This window comes from Polyodon spathula, chromosome 7, assembly GCF_017654505.1.
Source record: "Polyodon spathula isolate WHYD16114869_AA chromosome 7, ASM1765450v1, whole genome shotgun sequence".
NCBI lineage: Eukaryota > Metazoa > Chordata > Actinopteri > Acipenseriformes > Polyodontidae > Polyodon > Polyodon spathula.
The window spans coordinates 13,214,234-13,242,043 of NC_054540.1; the positions used below are offsets into that span (position 1 = coordinate 13,214,234).

General features: G+C 36.1%; 1 protein-coding gene across 7 annotated transcripts in view; it reads right to left on the reverse strand.

The window, feature by feature from the left end:
• The window catches only part of LOC121318192 (voltage-dependent calcium channel subunit alpha-2/delta-1), a 140,884-nt gene that overhangs the window by 35,377 nt on the left and 77,697 nt on the right, over window positions 1–27,810 (reverse strand). For all 7 annotated transcript variants that reach the window (XM_041254612.1, XM_041254611.1, XM_041254607.1 and 4 more), the window contains exons 7-15: window positions 19,503–19,634; window positions 15,788–15,857; window positions 15,216–15,266; window positions 13,796–13,895; window positions 7,832–7,990; window positions 6,967–7,071; window positions 4,832–4,910; window positions 4,362–4,411; window positions 3,528–3,617 (exon numbers count right to left, since the gene is read on the reverse strand). In XM_041254612.1, the coding sequence (XP_041110546.1) occupies window positions 3,528–3,617; window positions 4,362–4,411; window positions 4,832–4,910; window positions 6,967–7,071; window positions 7,832–7,990; window positions 13,796–13,895; window positions 15,216–15,266; window positions 15,788–15,857; window positions 19,503–19,634 (836 nt within the window). The remainder of the gene's footprint in view (window positions 1–3,527; window positions 3,618–4,361; window positions 4,412–4,831; window positions 4,911–6,966; window positions 7,072–7,831; window positions 7,991–13,795; window positions 13,896–15,215; window positions 15,267–15,787; window positions 15,858–19,502; window positions 19,635–27,810) is intronic.

Sequence of the window (27,810 nt, forward strand, 5' to 3'; positions counted from 1 at the left end):
AACTACATTTTCCATCATCCTCCTGCTCACTGGTAAATCCATCTCAGTTACAAATGTGAGCAGGAGGATGATGCTGGAAAAAAAAAAATAAAAAAAAAATTTTTTTTTTATTTATTTTTTTTTTAATATATAAAAAAATAAATAAATTAAGTACACACACCTTATGTAAACAGTTGTTGAAACACATGGGACATGTAACAAAATAAAATAAAACGGTCCTTATGTAAGCTTTAAGTTAGTCAGTAATGCAGTGCTAGATTGTGCACAATTACAAACCATCTCCACATTAGTGCTTCCTATTCCTATAGAGATATTTAGAATAAGCTGGAGTAATTAGTGGCACATGTGTGCAGTCTATTGCTCCCAACACTTTGGGGAACCCAGAAATATCATTGGAATTTTTTTAAATGCTTGTAAGTACACCCTGCTTTTAGGGCAAAATAGGTATTTGTGTTTTCTCCTCAAAAATACATTGAGCACAACTGGCAATGCATGAGAAAAAGCAAACTGAAAAATGTCAGGCAATAATCGAGACTGTTTAAAACGTGCTTTCAAAAGTTCTTAATAAATTGACGCAATTGTAAGTGTCACAATTGTCTGCAGCTTTAGTACATCTCATTATAATATCTGAGAACCTTCATTTGCACTATCTCCACCCCCCTTTTGCGAATTTCTGCAGTAACGCACACAAAGCAAAGCAAAGCCGTTAAGCATTCCCTAAAAAGTCGCTAACGGCACTGCATATATTTAGTACATTTCACCCAAAACTTCCGACTCATTTGAACTGTTTTGTGACTATTACGACAGCCGCAACACTTTAGTACATCTACCCATCAGAGTCAGGCTGCTTCTGTCTCCCAGTAACTTGTAACAAACAACCAGTAATCAATAATTTGGTAACAGTTTTTGTTAAATACAGTTGTTATACAATATTGTTTTTTTTTTCATTACCCTAACCATACCCTGAACCATAACAACCTATTACCCGTTAATAATCATAAATGTACAGATATTCTGAATTAACTAAAGTGGAGTGAACCGTTTAGTCAGTGTGAAGTGGAGTGAATCATTTAGGTGGTATGTCACTGTTAAAGTGAGTTTCAAGAATCTGCTTTAGAGGTCTCCTGAAGACAAGACCATTCTGCTATGAATCTGATTGACTCAGATGGCTTATCTGGTTTATAATACTCCAATATTCAATTTAATGTTTTATATAAAGCGTGACCTTTTATTTAAAATGGTAAACCACTATGGCTGAACCTTTATTCTACATTTATCACACAACTAATACAAGTTTAAGAAGTGCAATGAAAACGTTACATACAATAGAAAAATCACTCAACAGCTACACCTAGTGTTTCAATTTAAGATCGGTGCTGCTTTATCAATCATAAAACAAGGTAATAAGCTTGAGCATGCCAGTGCATCTATCTATCTATCTATCTATCTATCTATCTATCTATCTATCTATCTATCTATCTATCTATACATGCTTCTTACAAATTAGTTTCATACAAGTGTGGTATATGCAATTTGCAAAACAGGTATTATCAATCAGGTTTGCAAGAGAACAGATGCAAGCCAACAATAACATGCAAAAATATGTATTATGCAAATTAATTTTGGAATGATTTAATAGGATATATTAGTAATGTGGTCTATTGTAGTGATCTAAGCAGCAGCAGATCTTAAAGACAACTACCTCTTACTCTACATTAATCTGGCGGGCATTTTTCCCTGAGGGGTTTATTGACCTTTATTTATATCATTAAAATAGACCCCAATGTGTTTTTGATGTTCTGCATCCACCCACATGGTGTACTCGTGAACAAGATGTATCTCAGTGTGCCTGCCCATATACTTGCAGAGGTTCAAATAAGTAACAGCATCTTCATTATAACTGTTTTTTTTTAACTGTTTATGTCAATACTAGCATTGTGCTTTGCTTTACCATACTGTAAACATAATACACTGTATGCATCATATATTGGAATGTTTTTAATGTAGTTCACATGCGGCATCATGCTTGTGTTAAACAGGGATTGGCAAAAGTAATATACAATTAACAGATCCCCACATGTATGTCTGCAGATTATCCAAATGAAAAACCTTTTTTAGCACACACCTTACTTATGTATTTACATAAAAAGTTTGCTTTTGATAGTAAAATGGTGTTGTTTCTTATGGGCACCTCTGTGCATTTTTAAGCAAATAAACAACAGCACTTACCTTACAACAAAATTCCAAATTACTAGTGCTAAAGACAAAGCAGCTTGGTATCACTATAGCAGAAGAGATTGTCAGATAAATTTTTACACACTGTAGATTTATAGGGGCTGATGTAAGGATCAGCACAGTGCAAACAATTGCGGCTGCAAAATCCAAATTGCCTAGTGGCCAGGCAATTATTTTGCACTGCGGCCTAGGTGAGTTTAAGAGCAATACAAATTACTCAACACGCACAAATAATGAGCCGCAATCATGATAATGAGGGACTCAATGAGCGCTGCCTGTGCATCGGGCTATTTAGCGGCCACACTTATATTCCAGAGATGAAATGAGTTTGCTGAAATTGAGTTAATTGGAAAAGCCTCAGCCAACATCAGTTATGCTACCAAAGAGACCATATGGTCCTCTATTGTGGAGAAAGTCAATGCTGTCAGTGTTACCAGGAGGGCAGTCAACCAGGTGATGAAAAGGTGGCAGGACCTGTGGCTTCGAACAAAAGAGAAACTCATAACTCAGCACATGCCTGCAGCAAGAACAGGAGGAAGGCCATCATCCACATCACAGCTGACACCGCTGGAGAGGCAAGCGAAGAGGACAATCCATCCCAAAAAAAGTGACCTTCGGTTTGAAAATCCTTACATCATATATAATGTTTGTGCCCGTTTAGTATTCTAGATCCCTGTCCATCTTCACTTTTTTCTTCATTTGAATACATTTCAACATCATTTAAATGGATAATGATGGGAAAGTTCTAATTTGATAGTGGGTGCTGAATGGCAGGTAAAAAACATTCTTATATAGGCTGTATTTTTTGTGACCACTAAAGTCCCACTTTACACCAGCTAAACACGTTTTTTGGCAGCAATATGGGTGTTTTGCAACTGCAAATCACTTTGCATGTATCCTTACATTGGCTCCATAATGTTTTGTGAGAAATAAGATTAAATTAACAATTTAGCATATATTGTAGAGGTCCATATATCTATATATATATATATATATATATATATATATATATATATATATATATATATATTTGAAATATAGGTATAACTTTCCTCACAAATGAAAAACATGTGTGTTTATTTTTTTTTTTTATAAACACAAAGGGTTTAAATGTGTTTCCCAAATTTTACTAACGTTTTAGACAAAAAGTCATGTAAAGCTGTTTTTGAAGGAAAAGTAAACAAAATCTTCCTTTTATATGGGTTGACACACATACATATATATATATATATATATATATATATATATATATATATATATATATATATATATATATATATATAAACACATACCAGTGCATCCAGGTACACATTTGTCCATTGTACTTGTTTGGCCCTCTTATCAGCCAACACCATTGGTCTTCCCAAGACGTCAAGGTACTCCTAAGAATAAAAACACTTTCTTTAACATGCTTGTTAAGCCCCTGTGACACAGAGCGAATGAATCCTAGTCAACAATCTCCATCCCGATCTGTGAGGACGCTGCTTAACAGGAACAGAGTGCCTCGTAGTGTTCAGTCTAGCAGTTAATTCCAGGGTTAGTTGGAAGCCAGTCGGATCATGTGAGTACAACTTTCAAACAGATCATTTTCATAGCAACGGTGATTCACCCACAAATTACAGAATCAAGCACCGTCCCTTCTACTAGTGAATTTACCTCCCTGTCAGCCGATAAAGTTAACAATTCCTTAACTTATTCCAGACTCCAATTACTACCTCGTTCTTGATCAGCCATTGTATTTGAAAAAAAATGAAAGCGTGTAACACCAACGACAAAAATACCCAACACATCTGATATACATGCCGTCACGTGGGATGCAAACATTCAATCCACACCCACTATAGTGCTTCAGTGCTAACATAGCATTTCCTACAGGAGTCAAGACAGTTCAGTTCTGTCTCTGTACCAACTCGTCAAGGACGGCATAAAATATGTCGGCTCTATGACGGTTCAGGCAATTCACAGAGACCAAAATGCTGCCTCAGTGCCGGTTCTGAGCCTGGGTGAAAAGGGCATTAGAGAATTGAGTGACTGTCAAAGAGTCATTGGGGCATTTCAACAGGAATACAAAGATATGTATAATATATGATGGACTTTCAATGAGAGAAGATATGATGAAAGGTTACCTGAGTGTTGATCCTTATGGCTCCAATGGATGGAATTTCGTAATAGTGTCCTGTGAAATAGCATTATGAAATATATAAATATACTTTTGTCCCAGAAGACACATTATGTAATAATTAGGAATATATCGCTTTAATAGCAGAATGTGAAAGCATATACAAAGTTATCACAATGTATAATTTGTAGCCATTTTGTGGTAAGTAAAAACTCTAGGCAAAATGCCCCCATAATGCATGTTTTACTGTGACACTACTTATAGGGTTAATTGAAGAACTACTTGTTTTACTTTATACCTCTGTGGATGTGCTACAGATCACCTTCATATAGCACCTTCATATAGCATTGGCAAACGTAAAGAGTATGGTTTGCTTTCTTTTTTTAAAATTTGCATCCAACTACATACGGTATATAACAACACAAAATTAGTTACAATGGTTTTTATAAAGGCTTTACTAGAAAAAAAGAAAAATACCTTTATTGGCACAGGCCATCCACTGAATGGGGCCTTTATCATAGTTGTGTTGACCAACAGAGAATGTAAATACACGGACCTAAAGAATCAAGAAATTCAAGTTTTTACAATCGCCTTTTAACTAAATAATAAAATAAAAGAGAGACAATGGCATGCTATGTACGCTCACTTAATCCTGGGGAAAATTAAACAATACGCAAAATCTGTGTATAAGGAATGTAGCAATTTTAATATACTGTAAGTGGACACAATACAGACTGACGTTTATGAATCAGTAGAAGGTCAAACCGAATGATTGTATAGGTTGAAGCCACTATTTATAACAATATTACTCCTTTACCTAAGGGGATCTCCTTGGTTACAGCACACAATCAATGCCCTCACATCCATAGCTGCTGTAAGGTTGTCAAGGCAGCACATCATTTACCCATTATTAATATTCCTTTTCAAAATAGAAATATGTCCAAATAAATATTGCTAAGGGAGGCATAGAAATAATCTAAACCAAAAACATGTGCAGGAAAGTATTTTATAATATTTTTATGATGTACACATAATATTAAAAAGGAAACAAAGGAAGCACACTATAATGTCTTGGTTTTAAGTTTGTTATTAAGGGGGCCACAGATGACATATCAGAAAAAAAGGTTGCTTTGGTACATTTTGATTTATTTTTTTTTTCATCAGAATAAATGCTTGGCAAATTCACGTTTCAGCTGGAGTGGATCCTCATTACATCACCCCACTATGCTGTACATAATCTGGTTGTGAGGTCTCACAACATGAATTAAAGCTGTAACACTGCTTCAAATATAATACTTTGTGTATATAACCATCAAGTTTTGTAGTTATATATATATATATATATATATATATATATATATATATCTATATATATATATATATATATATATATATATGATATACACACACACACACACACACACACACACACATACATAAAGAACTAATAGAAGCTTGTCTTCCACAAAGCTACATTTGCATATAACCCTGGCTTAATGACACAAGTACATCTGGTAGTAAGGGAACTGGTTCTCACTTGGGGAAGGGTAAACCAGATGCCATCCTATTGATGAAGACAGTCCATATGTATAATATCAGACATAATCACACATAGAATTAATTGGAGTGGTTTCCCCCCCAAGAACTGCAGGAGATATTATTATTATTATTATTATTATTATTATTATTATTATTATTATTATTATTATTACAACAACAACAACAACAATAATAATAATAATAATAATAATAATAATAATAATAATAATAATAATAATAATAATAATAATAATACAGTAATCCGTTAAGGGTGGAAATGTAAAAAGATGAATGAATTAATCTTGTTTTAAATACTGTTATATACAGCTGTAACAATTACTATATTCACACAATTATTGTTTTGAGATTTAGCTTTTAATAGGGCGCTACCCTAAATCCCTTGTTTTAGAAAGATACAGGGTACTAATGGTTGTGACAGAGTAGCCATCTGCCGTGTGGGTGCGTGCATTTGCTGCTGAGTGACAGGCAGGAGATCGAGACGGAGGTTGAAGTTGATACGCCCTGCAGGTGAACAGGATTTATTTACATATCAACACACTGATCAGCTCATGTGACACTACCAGCAATGGCAGCGTACGGAGCACATACACCACAGTGTATGAAGACCTTGGTAGGATCTATAATATCTGAACTAATCTTCTCTGTTATAACGCTGCTGAAGCGGTTGTTCATGGTCGATAAGCGGTTCGGTGGCTATGTGACGGATTACTGTAATAATAATTGTTAATGTCTTTCTATGCTGTTTTTGACAAAAATGTATTTTGGCCATAGTACATTCACTATGTATCTTTATTTTTTTCTTCTCAAAAGTCACCTTGGTCAAATGTAATAAGCAAGGCAAACTTTATGGATGCTGTCGATGTTAAAAGGATTTGCCTTTCCATCTCTGTTACATCACATTAATGACAGTCATTTAAAATCTCACTCTGTACTTAATAATATTTGGAGGGAATACTCATAAAAGAAAATAAAACTTAAAAAGTACTCCCCATAGTACTGCCCAATGAAAGCACCATGTTCCAGGCCTGGTGTAAAGTCTCTAGCTACGGTACCTTCTTTTCTGGGTTGTATTTCTCAAAGATCTCCTGAGCTCGCTCTTCCCCTCCATCAGTGAACAGCATGATGATCTTGTTGCAGTTGGCTCGAGAGACATTAAACTGGAAAGGATAGAAATCTAAAAAACCTTAAAATGAAAACACTTGCAAGAAACCATGTGTTATGGCTTGTTTGGATATCAGTCACATTTAAACAATATCTCTGTGTGTAATCTTAGAAGGTATAGAGGTTGTAAACTGAAAAACTGAACAGATAGAGTACAAGTCAGATTCAGAAAGGGTTAAATGTCTTTAGGCAATCTGTTTTTTATAAATTAATCCATGGAGGACAAGTGCTGACCCTGTATCACATCAAGTCAAAATGGAAATGTAATCAATGATATAATATTGTTTTCCAGCAGGTGGCACTTTTTTACAATGCTGCATGATATATACCGGAATAGTTTTGCTTGTTTTTTTGTACATATAAGCAGCAGTTGTTTTTAAGTTTGACTGAAATGATTTGCTATAATTAATAGAATAAATAAAAAACACACACAATTGTAGACAGTGTCACTTGATCTGACTTAATGGCTTGTACTACTGAGATAGCAGATCTTTTTTTTTTTTTTTATTACCAGTGACTTTATGAACACATCCTTTAAGAATTCAGTGGTAACCAGGTGATCATATGCAGCTACACTGCATGCTTAAAATAATAAACACATAATAGGTGTTTAACTTAAGCATATTTAACTTAAAAAAAAAGAAAAAAAGAAATGTGCTGCCCTAAAAATCAGTACATTCATTTCTGATTTTCACTTCAAAAAAGCCCCCAATGGGAAATGTCAAGCTGCCATTAAAGCCACCCTGTAACACTTACATTTGACAACTGCTCAAAGGCAAAGCTGAAGCCCTTTTTGTAATCTGTGATTCCCTTTGCTGAGATTTCATGAACTGCATCTTTCAGCACCTTCTTATTGCGGACGTTGGCTTGAACAAGATGAGTGAAGCAACTGACATTCTTGGCATCATTGTTGAACTAAAACAGAGAAAAAACAAACAGAATGGTTAAAATGGGTTTCAGCTCTATGTCTACAGCTTGAATCATTTAGGTCCATTGTGCATCAGAAACACCAGCTACTGGGCTCTTAAACCATACAGCCCACTGAAATCGAGAGTTTTTTTTTTTTTTTTAAACACATACCAAGTGATTTAAGGTTGACTACTAACAATTTCTTACCTCTTCAAGGTCCATTTCTTCTTGTCACAAAAATGTTTCCCCTCACAGTGTGCTGATTAATTAGACTTCAAAAACTGTGTGTGTGTGAAGCACCCGCATGTTTGTACAGTGCTTTCTGTCCTCTCTTTGATCAATTTCTGTATGTTTTAAACTCCTAATGGGTAGGTACTAGTGGCCTGGAGAAAAGCCTACCAGCTATATTCAGACTGGGTGTTACAATGTATAATGCTTGATGAGAGAGAATGCTAGTGGCACATTAGCAAAAACAAAGTAGTGCTTTAGGTCATTTATTTGAATTCATCTTATTTGGTTCCTATACACACCATAGTTTCTGCAGCAATTCAATAGGTAATCATATGTTACATAATATATAATTGACACTTGGAATTAAGTGTGTGTGTTTTTTACAACTGTAGTTAAGAAATTTGCCAGAAAGTAGAAACAGCTGCTCTTCAGTACATGCAAACATTCAATGACATTCAATCTGGCAGCTGACTATCAAAACAAGATCTTTAGAGGCAGAATAAAGAAAAAAAGAATTCATTGTATCAAAAATTATTTTATATGTGCCAACTTGTCCTAGGAATGTGTAATAAACTTGCCTGGGAATGTGTAATATACTTGCCTGGGAATGTGTAATAAACTTGCCTGGGAATTAGTAATAGACTTGCCTGGGAATGTGTAATAAACTTGCCTGGGAATGTGTTTTATTGACTTGCATGGAATGTGTAACAGACTTTTCCTGGGAATGTGTTATAGACTTGCCTGGTAATGTGTAATAGACCTGTCTTAGCCCAATGAATAGGAATGTTTTCTTTAACAATACATGTCACTAGCAATGTGTCATAGAAATAAAATGATTCTTGGTTGTAAATCTCCCTCCCGACTTGTGAGGGTGCTAACAGCGATACCAAAGTTCCGTGGACGGGCTGATCTGACAGTTTTTTCCCAGGGTTCAAGGGAAGACGGCCAGCCTGACCAGGAAGGGAAACAATGTGGCAGCCGCAGATTGAAGAGGCAGTTGCATTTGTTTACAAAGGGGTCATGTGTGACAGCATAAAAAAAGAGAATCGTAATCTTTTCCTTCGTTTGGTTTAAGCATTTGAACTGTAAGGACTGTGAGAGACCCAGTGTGAGATACAAATGTTCGTCAGTGTTTTGTTTTGTTTGTCTGTAATTGTCTTGTTTTATATATTACTTGACAGCTAAACACGATTCCAGAACTATCACCAAGGGCCAGCACTAACTTGGGACAGCACTGCACGATTGTCACTAATAAACTGTATCACTCACCACGAGCACTACTGCACGCACCCAGGATTGGCAATTTGTGTTTATTATTTGGGATTGCAACCCATTGTTGTTTATGCCACATAGTACACATTGTTCTGTATTGCTGGGGTCTTATTGTTTGGTCACCAGACCTGGACACAATAAAAATACCTTTCTAACTGGATTATAACTCTCCTTAAATATCCCCTACTATTTCACAGAATATGGTTCTGGGTTTTGGAGCACTAATACTGTTATTAGCATTTGTCTCTATATTTTCCTTTACCTGGCTTTGAGCTTGTCTTGATAATCCTTTGTATCAGGACTGAACAACCTTCTTATATGCCATTTAAATCATTGTGCAATGTGACCTTTCAGCTCTGCCAGTCCCACCTGCTGTTAATATGTTGAGTAGGTGGATCTGACAGTGTTGACAGATCATATGGAATGGAATTAATCTTTTTTATTCAATGTATGCAGTGCTCAGGTGTAGAGCAGGTGCAGTAATCCAACAACGAAGGACAGACAACAAAGTCTGGGTGAAATAGTTTCTGTTTTATTTTGTAAATCCAAACGGTCTGATGACCAAACTGTAAACAAAATGAGGGCTGGCAATACAGAGTGATGCGTATTGCACAGTGGATAATTATAGGTTGCAGTCCCGTAAATAATAACAATAATCCAGTGCATACATACAAAACACAAACACTGTCACAAGTCCAAAGTGAGTGTTGTAGTGCCCATGGTGAAATACAAGTTATCTGTGATACAATGTGCATTGTTGTCCGGTTTTAGTGCTGGCCCTAAGCGACAGCTCCGGATCGTGTTAGCCGTCTAATCCTATAACAAACAATGAACAGAGTTTTGGACAGACAGACAGACAAAACAAACAAAACACTCACAGTTTCTGTATAATCAAAACACAGGTCCTTCCGGTTTCAGCACAACCATAATAAGGAACAGATCACATCACTAAGTTCCCTTTATATATTTTTAGGAACCCTTGGTTAACAACTACACACGTGGATGCTACACCGTTAGTAGTCCAGGTCAATGATTTAGTGTACTGTAGCTCCGCCTCCTTTCTAAATGGCCGACTTCTGCCGAACCCTGGGAATGAATTGTCGGGCCATCCAGTCCAGGGAACTCTGTTCTCGTTTTTTACTTTTATTTTCAATTTCACCCATTCACAAGATTCAGAACTTCTGACAACTAAGGGCCACTGCTTTACTCCTTCCCCAGCCTTGGTCATCATGGCACAGCCAGGATGCAAACTTGCGCTTCCTGACTGCATGACACACTGTTAGTGCCAAGACAGCCACAAAGTTATCCCACAGAAAACATACTCATTCTTTTCCCTTGTAACGGGGCGGAAGGCTGGGCACAAACTGGTGGCCCCACACACTGCAAGCAAAAGAGCTGGGTTTGTCTGCATTTGTGGTTATAGAGCTTTTAACCTCATCTCATCTAATTGACAGGATTCATAATCCATAACAAAAGTGTATGACTTGCATACCCTGTCAAGGAAAACAAATCTATTTATTTAATGGGAAAACAAGGCCCACATCTGTTCACACATTATCAATTATACCTAAAAGAACGACACGTGTTCCCTTTTACACTTTTTGTAGCCCTTCCAAAATTAATGTGATTGATCATTTTCCCCAAATTGTGTGACAGCTGAATGCATTACAGACACTAGCTGCTACAGAAATATCTTTATAAAAAGCAGCCCTGACACACACACAAACAAAAAACAACTTAATATATGAAGTCAGCTCAAGCTAGTAAACACTGCACTTCAGAGATTTAGTCATTAGACCACACAGAAAATCTCATATAAATGTAACAGACTAGATTAATTGAACAAGCCATCTGAGCCATTCTCTATTTCATCAGGAATTTATGGAAATCATTTTACTGCCTAATTTCGAAGTTAGCCCCTGGTGAGTTCAGGATTTAGAATAATGGCTGATGGGTCACTTTTTCTAGACAATTTTGTATAGATTAATATAGCTACTAAATTGTAATTTAAAATAGCATTTCGAGGACTATTCAAAACATGACCATTTTTTACCCAAATGGATTTAAAAGTATAAACTATTTTATTTAATTTAGCCGACTATATGTACAATAGTTTGTAGTTTTGGCATATTATTCATACATTAGTTGCCTCAAAGAAGTAAATTCTAGATTTAGTTGTATTAAACAGAGGAGAGATATTTGCTCTGTATTGGCTCAGTGTTTCTTCTGTGCTCCACTGTTGAACTCCTACCCCGTATGGAGCTTTATTCTAATACAATCTTAGTCCCAATTCCAGGTACTTAAAATATCAAATGTCAGGCGCATGCTGGATGGTTCAATTGGTATCTCTTAAAGTTCTAACTGGGGGTAATTTGAACAAACTGAAATTTATAGCAGGCTTCTCAAAGAAACACATAGATATATAAAACTATGGATGGACGTTTTCTGGCTACCTTGGCTTCTGAGACACAAGTTCAGAATGCAATTCCAATTTAGTTCAAATGACAGAACACTGGTGATTTCACTAAACCCATTCTTTCAAGTGCAGAGCTCAACATGTCCATATTTCATTGTTTTCTTATCTACAGTGCCCATATCCCCAACCCAGAACAAGCCCTATTTTACTTGCAATGCATTTCCAAACTTACAATCCATATAAGGAAGTCATATATTTTACCAGATTGAAGAATTTTACCAATAGACTTAATGTGAGTCACATGTACTTAACAACATGTTAAATATGAAACTTTATTACTGGATTTTAATCTCCTTGTGACAAGGAGAGAATGAATCAGAGCTGTAAATCTGCTCTGACCTGTGAGGGCGCTGCGCTCAAAGAGAGGGGCGCTCCTGACAGGAAGTGCTGACATCGGGCACAGCAAGGACTGGAGGTCGGACATCTTGTAGGTCCCGAATCTGCAGTACTGCTGGATGTGTTCCTCATGGTCAGCGCTGCAGTGTGCTTCGATTGGGCAGATTTTGGTGCAGTGTTGATTGTAGGGAGGGGCCTGGCAGTATTTATGGGAGCAGTTTTGGGAAAGCTCGCTCTTGATTTTTTGGAGCTGCATCACATTGCTTTGGTTGTTGCGCGAACTGCTTTGTGCCTTACCTTTTTGCAGACTGCGAGGACTGAAAGGGATGACCAGTGGAGAACTACCCTCTCTGTATAAAAACTGATTGGCCACAGACCCCTGTGCCGCGCTGCATGACACTAGCACCAGCTGCACGGAGGAATATTGTGTAGAATGAAAATGTATGGGACTTGTTTACATGATTTTTTATTTTCTTCCCTGAGCTTAACCATTGCTGGTTTTGTTCAGGAGTTTTCTTTGTGTTTTTATATATTGCAAACTATTTTAACATGGATTTAACCATTGCTGGCTATTCCAGGTTTTTTTTTTGTTGTGTGCAATAAAAGCAACCTTGAGGTTTTCTTTTGATAGGAAAGTGGCTGTTGTGATGTAATTTCTATTGCACCACCCACTAAATCCTGACACTCCTATTCATTCTTTTTTTCTCACTCGCTCTTCAATAAATAAATAAACTGAAATGTTTACACAAACCTATTTCATTATTACTACTTCTAAATTATATAAAAAAATTCTGCAGAATTGTTCAGTTCACTTTTTATTTTCTGTTACTTCAACAAGTATCAGCTTAGATCAGTAGGCTATCATGGCAGTGAAGGGTTAACTTTGTGAGGCAATTATCCAGTCACCTCATATGAACCATTCAAGAAGAATCAAAGTAAAACATGTGCCTTGTATGTTTAAAGAGGACCATTTCCTGAGGTTACAGGAAACTAACTTTCTCTTAAATGTTTTAGAAAGAACATATGACTCATCATTGGGCTAAGCTACATGGCCAGCACTGAGTGGGTGGGTGCTTATGCTGCTTATGTACACTAGAATCACATGTTTGGGAAGAAATAGAAATAGAACAGTTGCAAATCCTCAATAGTCATTAAAATTAATATCGTGTTATAATGCCATGGCATTCTGGGTTGGGTTTATGGCACCGTAAATAAAGAACATTAAATTGAAACATTAATGGAAAGTTAAATCCCAAGTCAGTCAACCTGGGCAGTAGCAATAAGCAGCATATTTAGTGTCCCTGCTACAATTACATACAGTTTATGTAACTACCTAATCAATTTTACATATTATTTCAAGTGTACTAGTTTCTTTATCATTTGTATTAGGTTCTATTATCTTCATAGATCAAAGATTGTCTCCTTTCGGTTGCTGACTTAACCAGTGCTGAATGCAAAGTGTGGAAGGCATGGCTAGTGCCATAAAACATACTTACAGAAACTACATTCACATAGTCATCATCAGAAAGTGTTTCCAACATCTCAGAGACCGACGTCCGGATCAACTTTAGAGTCAGGCCAGAAACACTTCCACTCCTGGTGATAAATCAAGGCAAATAGCATTCAAATTACAATAAACCTTTACAATATCAAGCAACTTATACTGGTTGTCAATTTAAATGAAAATATCATCATGCTTTTGTTGGAAAAATATCATAAAAACAACAAAATTACAATCTTGAGCCCATTAATGTGCATCATGTATACTTTAAAAAGAGTGTTTTGACAACAGTAATAGGATAAGATATCCTATAGAGAACTTAATAAATTCCACATACAGTACCAGACACAGAGTTGAGATATATACCCTGAACTGTGAATTAAAGTTGCATGACAACGAAAAAAAATGAACCAACATTAAAACTGAAAAAGAGATGGCTTAAAAATAATGTGATAAAAACAGATTGAACAATTGCTTTATGTTTGACAGTTTATGATTCAAAAAGACTGAATTAGCTCTGAAAAGTTAACTGGAAAGAAGAAACTGATTTTCATTTTTATTGTCTCCATTTAGCCCTGGCCTTGTTACAGCAGTAACACTTAATCAGCAGTATACAATGCAGTTACTGTCAAACCCCATGAATGATACCACTACTGTCCTTTTTTGGCAGGTTATCATGTACAGAACCCAATATAAGTCAAATTTCCAAATGTAAAAAGTGCATAGGCATCAGTCAGAGGTTCTTTCTTTTTTAAAAATGCTATATGCTATAAAATGCTATAAAATGTAAATGCTATAGTGTGAAAATAGTGTAGGTAAATCTGTCAGATGTGGCTGAGCAAGCATAAGAAAGATGGTAGTCGGCCACCAAAGCAATTATAAATGGAATAGGGTCACTTAGTTGTAATTGAGACATTCAGTCACTGAAGCAGAAAGGGTTACTGAGGTGGGGGCTGTCAAATTGATTGCCTGGAAATGACAGTCAAATCTCAGACAAGGACTTGCAGCAAATGTAAATAATGTATTGATGGATTTTGTTGAAAATCACACTATACGACACAGTGAAATAAAACAAAAATGGTACGGAATTGCTATTCCGCTGGTAATGTGTAGTTAATTCAGTTTAGTTGATATTTTATCAAGTGAATGCATAAGGACTCCTTGTTGAAAAGCTGCTAGTTGCTAGGTTATCAGGTGTTGACAGCTGGGATCTTAATAAAGAAGTTGCCCTGTGTCCACTGGATTTTTGCAGTATACCAACTTCTTACTCCTGGTCTAAATCAAACTACAAACCATAGGGGGCATGCAAGAGATTCTGTCTGCAATGTTTTAGTGTAGACACATAAACACACACACACACACACACAATCATGTCCTTATTTTAAATAGGGTGCACAAATCATTAAAATACTCACACATCCACCAGAATCAGCATGTCTTTAGGCGAGGCAGCTCCCTGAATGTACCTGCAATTACATAAATAATAGATTTGCTGATTGGATTTTTGGTAGGGTTTTAGGTAAACCAATAGTTTTTGGAAGGGTTTTAGGTAAACCGGTAGTTCTGTGTCTCTTTCGTTCTCTCTTGATTAAAGGTCTTGATAATGCTGTCCCTTTATATTTTAAAACTAAAGAATGCTGAAATAATGCCAACTACAAAGATATTTTACAACAAATTGTACTGGTATATTTCATATTGCTTCTTTATATACCTTTTTTTTCAATTCTTTAAATAACAAATGCTCATAACGACATGGTACCATTATAAAAAGTTTCAGGGTAAGCTTATATATCCTAAGTGCAAAGCATGCTTTTTTTTTTTTTTAAATAAATATAAATTCTAAAGATATTTTGTACTACCAACCTTTATGGCTAATGACTTGCAATATCTTTAATTGTGCAGCAGTATTACTAACTAGGTCCAATATATTTGGCCATGATTTCACAAATTCAGCTTCCCCTTCCAAAGAACATTTTTTATCACTCACCATGGTCGCCGGCGAACATCGTACAGGTCAATCTTATTAGGCGTTTTTGAAGAATCCATCCACGGAGAGGCTAAAACAAATATATAAATGAAGTCCAGTTTGACTGGGGAATATACCGATATTTTTAAACAAATAAGAACATGAAATATGTTGTATCCCCTCAAGAGCGAAACAGTTTAAAAAAAGATGAAATACATTGCTCATGTGGATTGTTACAAATGTACATAATAATCTAAATGAAATAGAAATGCACCCCTATATATTTAGCATGTTTTCTCAAACTGTTTTATGGTGGCTTCACATACAGCCCTACACACTATATTGAAAAAGCTGAACGAAGCACTGTGGCTTTGATCACGTGCAGACTTTAAAAGAGTGTTTTGACAATAGTAATAGGAACACAACACAATAAACTACAAATAATAGCATACAAAAAACATTAAAGGTTGAAGATATTAAATAAACAACTACACTTTATATTATAACAGATTTGCTTCATCATTGCCTGACAATTTTGAAAGGCACACAGAAATATCCTGCATCTAGATTAATAAGCCAAAGGGGTGTGTACAGCACCAGTAGAAGAAGGATGAGTCTGGCGACCCATGACCTTTTACCAGGGACTGATGCAATAAATAGTCAGTTCACATATTAAGTTAGATTTAGAATTTTCATAAAGTGTATACTGCTTACATGTGTTTTTCCTTTTGAAATTCTAGGTGTACATACTAGCATTGTTTTTTGTTTCAATGAGAGATTAAACACAATTTATAAACCTTGCGTTCTTTCTCTTACTCACATATTGTACTCAAAGCTGTATTTGAAGGTTTACTATGAAGAGCACACTAAATTATGGATGCTTGAATGTAGATTAATAATAAAGTCTGCTGGAGTCACAAGCTCAAGTTTTTTAATGATGATCCAGGGGCTGCTTAAGTCTTTAAAATCTCTTGGGTTTGTATCGTCTATCCTCATTTATCCACTCTTACTTACATGTATTCCAAAAATGAGCAATTGTAACTTTTGTTTTGTTTGAATCACACCCCCCGCAGGCACTGCATAACTCTAACCTCAAATTAGCAAATTATGCTGATTTATAAGGAATTGTATGTTATCTTAAATTATAAAACAGCAGGCAGAGATGCAGTTGTTCAATCACACCCTCTATCCATTGAAAAATTTCACAATATCACACACAGCCATTGTGATATTACAGCAACCTACCATACTTAATAGCATTATGTGTCTTCTTAACTGGACCAATTAAATGCTTATTAGGGGTTTAATTGGTCCAACTAATTAATTTAGTGTACAGTTAGAAAAAACAAGAGGGACACCGGCCCTCCAGGATTGGAGACCCCTGGTATACATCATCAATATAATGAGCTATATCATGCATAATGGATTAGGAAGTATGATGCAACTCAAACAATGTTGAGTCTGGAGATGGATCTCAGTGTACAGTACTATACATGCTGCAATAATTGCATTACCATAAGTATGTTATTGTACCACAGACAGTTGAATCATTAAAGTCACAGTACCAGCTAAATGAATCAAAAAGATTCATAACCTATACTTTTTTAATGTATTTGTATTTTTTATTTCCTAAACTTCTTTTGAGGCTATCTGCCTTGTTGTGCCTCTTACATGCACAGCCGCAGCCTACCTCCAGTTTGTCTGTCAGAACTCATCACATTTCTGTCAATATTTCCTGTTCTAGATACTATAATAAGAAATTCGCCATTTTAAACCCCACTGCCAAGTAGTGCTGTGATAGCTGACACATGAATAGCATTAGGATGAGCTGAGCACTGGAATACCTCTGTCATACCATGTGACAGGGCAAGGAGCCCTGCACATAAAAAGGGGGCAGGGCAAAGCCCTGATGTTTATATGTGTTGTGTTTTATTGTTTGATTTCAAATGTATTGTTTATTATTTAAAGAAAATGTTTGTTTATTTTAGAATGGGGTACCCTGCCCCTGTGTATTTTGTATGTATATTCATAGGACGGCAAAGCAGTGTGTTAAACAGATGTTACGTTTGAAACAATAAGATAAAATTAGGCAATGGTAGACAGTTAATTCTCAGTTAAGCCATATGCACAATGGAAACGAGAGACACAAACAAACAATAAAGGCACACCAGATGCGAGAGATGTCGTTTTTAGAAATTTGGCGTCTCTATTTCTATTTTGTTTTTGTTTTTGTCACGCGACTGGAATGAAACTGACCAATCAGAAGTAAGGTTAACACACATCTCAAAACAAGTTAATCATGGATGACGAAACATTAATTTATGAGGTGCAGTAGTATCCATTATTATATGATTGCAAATTTAATGACTACAATGACATCCAAAAGAAAGACAATGCCTGGTTGGCTTGCATGTGGTGCATTTAGCAGCACCGAGACATTTTCTTTCCGATTATGCAAGCTGCATAAAAATAGGTTTATTAATAAGCAAAAATAAACCAGACCATACATGCAGTCTATATATCCAGCAATTAAATGAAAAATTTGCTCTTTTGCAGGCTTTGAAAAATGACACAAAAAAGGTCCCGCATTCACACAACTTGTGACCTAATTTTAAGAGGTCAGGGTGGTCTTTTATCAAAACAAGACCTGTTTTGTATTAGGACAGCCCATCTCTAGTATGTCCAATAGGAATGCATGGGCAGGGTCATGCTTTTATTTCCAATCTTTTGGATCGTTTACAAGTCACATCTGGTGTGGATTGGCATTCAGCGATTTTGCTCGCTTCGCTCTGTCCAGTGTGGATGCAGCCTCACATTACCTCAATCACTCTTAAGTATTAATTAGCAACAAAATAGGAAAGTAATTTACAAAAATGTAATGCGTGTCACATGACAATCATGTAACTGCTTAATGGCTTCTTAATTGAGTAATTTAGAATGTGAAGAAATAATTAACAAAATACAGCACATATACATGTGAAAACTAAAAGCTCAGCATGTACATTGTAACCAACTGAGGGTTCATAAGATGTAGGAAATTAATGTTTTGAAAAGCTGATTTTTTTTTGTTACTTACTTAGCTTCAGCAAAGATACTGGGTGGAGAGTGAGGTGCTTATAATACATAGGGATCAATGATGACTGTCTTGACCACATGGATAAAATAAAGTAAAATGGATATTTATTTGTAATGGTAGGTATTGCTAAAAACATATGTGGCCACACAGCATTTTTCACTGAGAGAATCATGAAATACCACTGGGTGCCAAATAAAAAGGCAGTGTGTCAAACTCTATCATGCAGAAACCTAAAACGTCACATGACTACAATACAGCAGTCGTTTTCTTGTTTACAGTGTTAACAGACATAAGATAGTATGCTAAATAAACTCTAATTTAATACAATTAAATGTGGTGTCATGATAATTGCCTGTAGTGGTCGCTTTTGGAATCACAATTCATTGCTAATTTATTTTGTTTAGGTGAACCCTGTTACACAGTTGGTCTGGTGCTTTGTGCATTTCTAAGTCACTATTCTGATTTACTGTTTACTGGTGAGAGTGTTTAGCAATTGAGTACAAATGCATTTTTACTGGAATGAGTCCACACCTGTAAAAAAACTGTTTTACCTCAACAAAACAAAAAAATCAGGGTTGTCATATTTGACAGCCTTTTAAAAAAAAACAAGTATGACCATTGTGGCTTCCTAAAGTATCAGGCACCCATTACAGTAAATACCTGGGTAATACCGTGCCAAACCAGTTGCACTGCCAAACACCTGCCACAGCAACGTGGGATCTTCGTCACGGTTCTTCTTAAAAACATCTTCTAATGCTGCAGTCCAGTTCAATTCATTTAACACTATAGTGGCTGTAAAATAAAATAAAGACTTTAATTGCATACCAAGTTAGCAGTGTAGTTTGTAACATTAGATAAATATATGTACACAGGGTAAATTTGTTTTCGGATACTGGTGCTGTACTGTACAGTACTTACCCGATAACACTAAGCTAAAGTAGATACGTACAAATCCTTGGGATCATAAAATAATTTACTCCTTAGAAATTTGCCATACTATATTTCATTTAAATTGTGAACTTCATAAAGCAGCACACAAACGCACATTACAAGCTAGCCACTTAACAAAACTCTGTTTACTAAACAAAGGGTAAATACAAATGTTATGGGTCAAAATTCAGAGCTTGACTACAGTTTAATTTTTAATCCTGGTGTAACATACGAGTTGCAGGTGTTTATGCTGGTGTGATATGTGTGTTTCAGTCTAGCTTCTGAGGTGCACTATAATAAAAAAGATTCCAATTGTAGAACTCAATCATATTTCCCTTTGTTTAAGACACCTGAAAGAAAAGCCTCATGATACACACTTAAGACACTTATTAATGAATTCATTAATAACTGTAAGCTGTATGGTAAAAATAAAAAGCTAGGTCTATGCTAGGACTGTGATTCAAAAGAAAATAAGCCGCAACAAGGACAGTACATACAGCGTCAAAAGTGAGAAACGATGCATGCTAAAATGTGAAATGTGGCAAAAAATGTAAAATTAGGACTCATCATCATTTAAATGTAACAGTTTGTACAAATGAAAATACCTACTCCTACATAAAGGGTCAATAACACTCTATACCTATGTGCATAATCCTCACACAACATTCATATAAAACATAAAAAAATCATAACATCATATCATATTACCATTAGTCCACAGAAATTAACTTGAACCATTGACATTTTGCACTTTGCACTCACAATGAAAGCTATGGAGCTATTGGGATATAATACTGTAATCCTTGATTTGTAGCAGATGTTTCTTATAATTTTTTTTTCAGTGCAGCAGAGTAGCAATGTTATAGTATATATTAAAAAAAAAACATACAGTTTATCATTTGACTTACAGTTATGATGTGTAACAGGGTGATGGTCCAAGCGAACCCCCACCCACAATCATATTATTCTCTCAAGAACATGAATGTATTTAGAATGCAGGAAACAGCAACTTGCTAATGTTCACAGGTATAAATATTTATTGTCATAATGGATACTTCACTCAGATTGTAAATGAATGACTGAAGTAAACTGAAGCCTCATTCAGCACTGAACTTGAATACCAGAAACAGTTTTTTAAACAGGCATGATTACATCAATTTAAAGCAAAGTTGCCTGTGCTAATGTTTATATATGGTACGTGTGTTGACTTGGTTATTATCAAACAAACAAACAAAAGCCTTGCCTTTTTTGCCCTTCCCCAAATGTAAAACAAAAAAATATCTGACATCATGAAAAATCTCTGTTTTTCCGTGTTATTACAGAAAATTGGGAAATTTGATATGAAAAGGCAGCCTAAGTCTGCTTTGCGTTCATACATACAGTATGTAAAGGCTGGCCCTGGTCTCGGATTGCAGGCTGTGGGCCACATCGAAACGGTGGCCTAAATCTAGGCTGGCCCTGGGCTGCCTTTTCTTTTTTGGGGCATTCACATATGAGAAAATGTGGCCTGGAGATGGCCCTGGGGCACCTTAAATTGCAAGTTTGTATGGGGTCCCTATGTATATCTTTATTTGAAGATCCTCTAGGTCATTTACTTCTATTCCCCAATTAACACATTCACACAACACTAGATTAGGCATTTATTTTAATATAATCTCAGCAACCAGCAATGCATTAATCCTGGATCACAGTAAATTCAGACAGAAAGTAAAATGTTTTAAATGTCTATTTGGGATCATGTGCTATAGTAGATGAATTATGCATTACCCACAGGGGGAAAAAAACTACACATGCAGTAAACCAATACATTTGCAGTCTTTTACACCCAATTAAAATGACCTTTTGCACCTAATTTAAATGACCTTTGAATGGAACCAATTACCAAAGATTTACAATAGCCTATATAGTTGCTATACTAACGTTATGATCTTTCAGGTAGGGTAGTCCAGGACTAGTGCTAATCAGGGTATTTGACTAATATGACTAATGCTAATAATAATTTGCGTTCTTGCATGTCCAGACATGTTTTCTGGATGTTTAGGGTGTCACAAAGCTACTTCAGAGATAATTTTATACCGGGTGCCTGAGTGGTTACATTATTCATTAGAGACCAGTTAATTTCAGCTAGCTACCCCTAACTTGAAGCATCTTGTCACTCTGTGGATTCTACTGTCTGCAGGAGAAAGACGTTATGAACGGAATCTGCAAGCTTTTCTATAGCTCAGGGAGACAAAACTATAATCTATACAAATAAAAAAAGAGGATCGGAATTCAAATTTCAAAATTATATTTATCAATTTAAATATGTAAATATTATTTTTTTAAATGTCAAGAAAAAAATAGGAAAAAAGTTCATCTTACCAATCTCTGCATTTTTTTTTTTTGTATGATGCATTTTCATATAAAACACTACAACTATTTCATTAGCTTTTAGTATGGTCTGCAAAGCAGCTTTTAAAATATCTTCTGCTGGTCCCGACTAGGCAGAATAAAGCACTAAAAAGAAGGGTCTCTTCCGTATTTCTTTTATTATGCAATTTAATTAACAATGATAATGAATTCAAACTGGATTTCCTTCTTGTAACACTGCACACTAAATACTATCTGACAACAATTGAAGAAAGTCACCCAAGTTATATTAAATGACAAAAACATGGGTCTTTTTGTGTGGTCTCTGCATGGTAGCATTTACCACGAAACTCTCATACAGGAAATCTAAAAACAACAAACCTAATTAATGGTTATACTAATGAGATGTTTCTAGAGTTTAACAGGGTACCAATCAATGACAGCACAGATAAAACTGTACTATATATCACAAACTGAACTACTGAAGCATTCACATGTAAAATGCCACGCTTGAATGCAACAGATGTAATTGTTAAGCTAACTAAAGGCATTTTCAAAAATATATATATATATATATATATATATATATATATATATATATATATATATATATATATATATATATATATATAGAGTACAGTACTTTCCAGAAACATTTTCACAGTGAAAATATATGTTTTTGTAAAGATTTGTCTCCATGTTCAGCTTGTACATTTCTTTAAAGACACGCTTCTTGGTATGTTACTGTAAATATACAACAATATTAAAAAGCCATTCTGATAACTGTGCTGTGTTTCCATTCACAGTCAAATTAAGCATGACCAAGGGCTGGGAATCAAGTTAGTTGAATACAGTACCCCAAGTGAATTTTCTGCTGACAATTCCATTTATTATATTATGTATTGTTACATAGTGGTAGGCCTTGAATTATTAAGGCATATATAACATACTAAATACCCATAATATGCAGTATATCATTGCTTTTATAAGAATGTTAATTGATTTTAAACATTATTAGACACCTAAGAATTCCATTAGATATTCCATAAAATATTTAAGAAACAACACTTAGAAGCTTAGGCTGAAATTCGGGGGAGGCATTATTGAATGATTGTTCTCCCATTTAGGATTATTGAATAATTACCTCATTAGATCACTTCCTCGTATGATATATACAGTACCTATAGTAAGTACTCATCCCCCTTGGACGTTTTCACAATCAGTTGTGTTACATCCCGAAATCTTGATGCATTTAAATGATTGTTTTTTTCTTTTGATTTACACAACCTACTCAACGCTTTGAAGAGGCAAGAGAATTTTTATTGTGAAACAACAGTTAATGGAAAAAAAAACAAAAAAAAAAAAAAAAAAAAAAAAAAAAAAAGAAATGTTTTGGTTAGATAAGTATTCACCCCTCTGAGTCAATACTTGGTAGAACCACCTTTGGCAGCAATTAGAGCTGTGAGTCTTTTGGGGTAAGTCTCTACCAGGTTTGTACATCTGGATCGTGCAATGTTCGCCCATCCTTCTTGGCAAAATTGTTCAAGCTCTGTCAAGTTGGATGGGGATTGTTGGTGGACAGCAATCTTCAAGTCTTGCCACAGATTCTCAATCAAATTCAAGTCCGGGCTTTGACTGGGCCACTCTAGGACATTCACTTTCTTGTTTTTAAACCACTCCAGTGTCTCTTTGGCTGTGTGCTTGGGGTCATTGTCCTGCTGAAAGATGTATCTCCATCCCAGTCTTAGGTCTTTTTCAGACTGAAGCAGGTTTTCCTCAAGGATTTGCCTGCATTTAGCTCCATCCATTTTGCCCTCTACCCTGACAAGTTTCCCAGTCCCTGCCGATGAAAAGCATCCCCATATCATGATGCTGCCACCACCATGATTCACAGTAGGGATGGTGTTACCTGGGTGATGTGTTATGTTGGGTTTGTGTCAGACATAACGCTTTGCATTTAGGCCTAATAGTTCAATTTTTGTTTCATTGGACCACAGAATTTTTTGCCACATCTTTTCATAGTCTCCCACATGCTTTTTTGCAAATTCCAAGCAGGATTTGACATGTTTTTTTTTTCAGAAATGGTTTCTTTTTGCCACTCTTCCATACAAGTGGCTTGGTGGCTTCTCTGACCAATGCCATTCTTACCCAGCTGCTCAGTCTGGGAGGACGGCCTGCTGTAAGCAGATTCTGGGTGGTGCCGTATACCTTCCACTTCTTAATGATCGACTTGACTGTGCTCCAAGGGATATTCAATGCCTTCAAAATATTTTTTATACCCCTCCCCTGATCTGTGCCTTTCCACCACTTTGTCCCGGAGTTGTTTTGAGCTCCTTGGTCTTCATAGTAGTATCTTTGCTTTGAATGCACTACCCAACTGTGGGACCTTACAGAGATAGGTATATTTAATCTGAAATCATGTGAACCACTTTTATTGCACACAGATGCAAGATTCTAGACTCCATTTAACTTATTGTGTGAATTCTGAGCTTATTTAGGAGTGTCATAGCAAAGGGGGTAAATACTCATCTAATGAAAACTTTTCAGTTTTTTATTTTTAATTGACTTGCTTTTTCACCCAGATCCTGCAACTGACCTTAATCTACTTGCAATCCCTACTCCTGCCAACACAGATGCTATATATTCATTTTTTTTATCAGCATATCAATAATCAATTTCAACTTTAACAAACAGAATTTCTGCCGTTGAAACCTCCAGTCAAATTAATATTTCTGTGCTTCAATCCATGTCCTCTCTGCCTCAGCACGTGACTTCCATGCCTCTGCCTATGTCTTCAGTGCCTTTCAATATAACTTCCGTGCCTCCATCCTCGACCACTGCTGCTCCCGCAACCTCCATGCCTCTGCTTACTACTTCTGCACTTATACCCGCAACCTTGTTGCAGCTGGCAACAGCTTTTATTCAGATGCCCTTCATGCTACCGTCTGGAGCCGCCCCTACTGCAACCTAGCTTCCAACACTAACAAACACATTTCCAATGCCCGGGAATTGACTTTCCCAAACCGCTTCCACTGTTCTTTCCTACACTCTTAGTAGTGCTACACCGATTCCTCCACCACCAAGTGCTCTCGCCTCCCAGCCTCATTCCCTGACATCCATGACTTCAGCCATAAGAAGCAACATTCTCCAAGGTAAAGACGTGAATGTGGTTTCCATTCTCATTTCTTCTCTTGATTATGTAGAGCAGCATACTGTGTGGAGAAGTTTCAGTAATGCTTAAAGCATCTGATTCTCGTCTCTTCAAGACCTTAACAATATCAGAATTTGTATATGCTTTTGGCTTCTATTGAGACACCATCTGTGAAATGTATCAATATAGAGACGTGAATTTGATGATTATATGTCCATTATCCAAGACTTTTCGTTACATTACGGCAGTTCTGCCTTCTACCACTACCATCTCTCTTTCTCCTCCAAAGCCGCTGCATTCTTGGCAGTGCACCCAATACATATATTGGGGATCCATAGAGCACAATCTATTTTATTGTCACTTTGCAGACATCCAAGCTGTCACCTGCATTGTGTGTGAGTCTTCTGGACATCCCACTGTGCTTTGCCCTTTATCTGTCTTACATACTGCCACAAACCCCCCATTTTCCCAATCCTCAACCTCAAGTCTTCTTCACCCACTCCCAAGATGTTAAGGGTCGTTCTATCTTGTACTCAGGAGACAAACAACTATGCAACAACTTCAATGACAGTACCTATAGAAATTCATCCTGTAAAAACCTCCATATTTGCAGTTACTGTGACGATGCACTGTTGCAAAGCGGTTTGCACTGCACAGGTGTAGTGGTGATATGATTACTAAACAGAAGACAGACAACAATGTTCACGGTCCAAACCATACATTTATAATCCCAGGCTGGCAACCACAAAGAATATTCCTAGTCAATACACAGCAATGTGTATTGATCCAAAATAATGGGTTACAGTCCCGAAAGAATATACAGAGTTCGAAAGAATAAAGACTGTAGAACACGCAAAAAGACACACTCACGACCACAAGTCCAGAGTGAGTGCTAACATGCTCATGGTGAAATACAATTTATTCATGCACAATTGTGAAGTGTTTTGCGTGTTTAGTGCTGGCCTTTAGCAACAGCTCTGGATCGTGTTAGCTGTTTAATAATAATAATAATAAACAGTACAATTAGACTTGACAAACACACAAAACACGGTTAATTCACAATTCTCCATTCCTGGTTCAGAGTAACCCTAACAAAAGGAACAGATAACCTAGCCACATCACTCTTTAGTACCATCAGTCATGTCCCCCTGGTTAGCGAGTGTAACTGTTTCTCCTCCAATCCGCGGTTGCCACATCGCTTCTGAAGTCGTTTTTGTTTTTTTAAACTTGGCATTCCCCTATCAGATGAGAAAACTCTAAGACCCTCTACTTTCATAGAATTTTTGGGCATCTGCTTGGACACCTTATCATTCCAGAAGAGAAACTAACTAGGATATGTGAATACATCAAGCAGTTTCTAAAACTAAAATCATGTACAAAACGGCAGCTACTCAGCATATTTGGGCATTTTAATTATGCCATGAGAATCATACCACAAGACAGAGCTTTCATTTCATTTCTTCTCGATCTAGCCTCATTTGTTAAAGATCTACTGCACCACGTCACCATAACAGCCAACCATAACAGTTCTGGGTACTTGAACTGTTGGTTTCTTTTCTGGATCTTTCCCAGCAAAGGCACTTCTTTCATCTTCTTTTCATGCTTCAGCCTTCTCTTTGCACTCCCATGTAATTTACTTTGATTGCTAGAGGAACCCATACTGGAGTTTTACTAACAGTAACAACGTCTGACTTGACGTTTGTGAATTTTAACACACACTGTTAGCATCTGACCAATCACACAGCATTTATTTGCATATTGGAGCCACTTGTGTAATAGTTTGCTGAAAACACAGACATAGTTTTATGACAGCCTAGAAATCTGTCAATAAAAAATTCCTGATGTTCAGCTATGGTCAAATGTTTTCCATTAGCCTATAGAATTAACTAAGTCGAATACCGCTTTGTAGTTTTCCATATATATTTAACGAGAAACTGACTAAAAATGTTACATCTCAAAATCGAACATGAAATACTGTACTACTATTATGGCTTTCGGTAGACTTTTATTGTAGAATGTTGTAGTTCCTTTGATTACATGATGTTAAACAAAATTGTGTTCATATAGTTTTTTTTTAATTATGTCTCAATCCTAAAATTCTAGGTTATGCAAAACTTTTGGCCATAGCTGTACTTTCAAAGACTATATTGTACTATTTGGCCCCTGGACACCAGCACTGTGGGCTCATGCCATAATCCGCCCCTGCTTTTACAGAAAAAAATAATTAGTTCACCTGTCAGACAAAAGCCAGATCTCTATAACATAATTAAACGTTTAGAGTGACGGATCGCTATAAAGACTGGACGCCATTCATGCATATTGAAAGAGACACAGGATATATTTTAAATGGGTTTCCTAATGGAATCTAATCTAATCCTAATAAAAAAAAAATCAAAGATTAATGAGACAACATACGAGAATCAGAGACTCTGTGAAACGTACAGTATCTAATCTCATTTTGGGCGAGATGAAACCTAAACAGCTGCAGAATAACTCCTAGATTCATGTAAAAACTGATAACACTTCAAGCTGAAATAC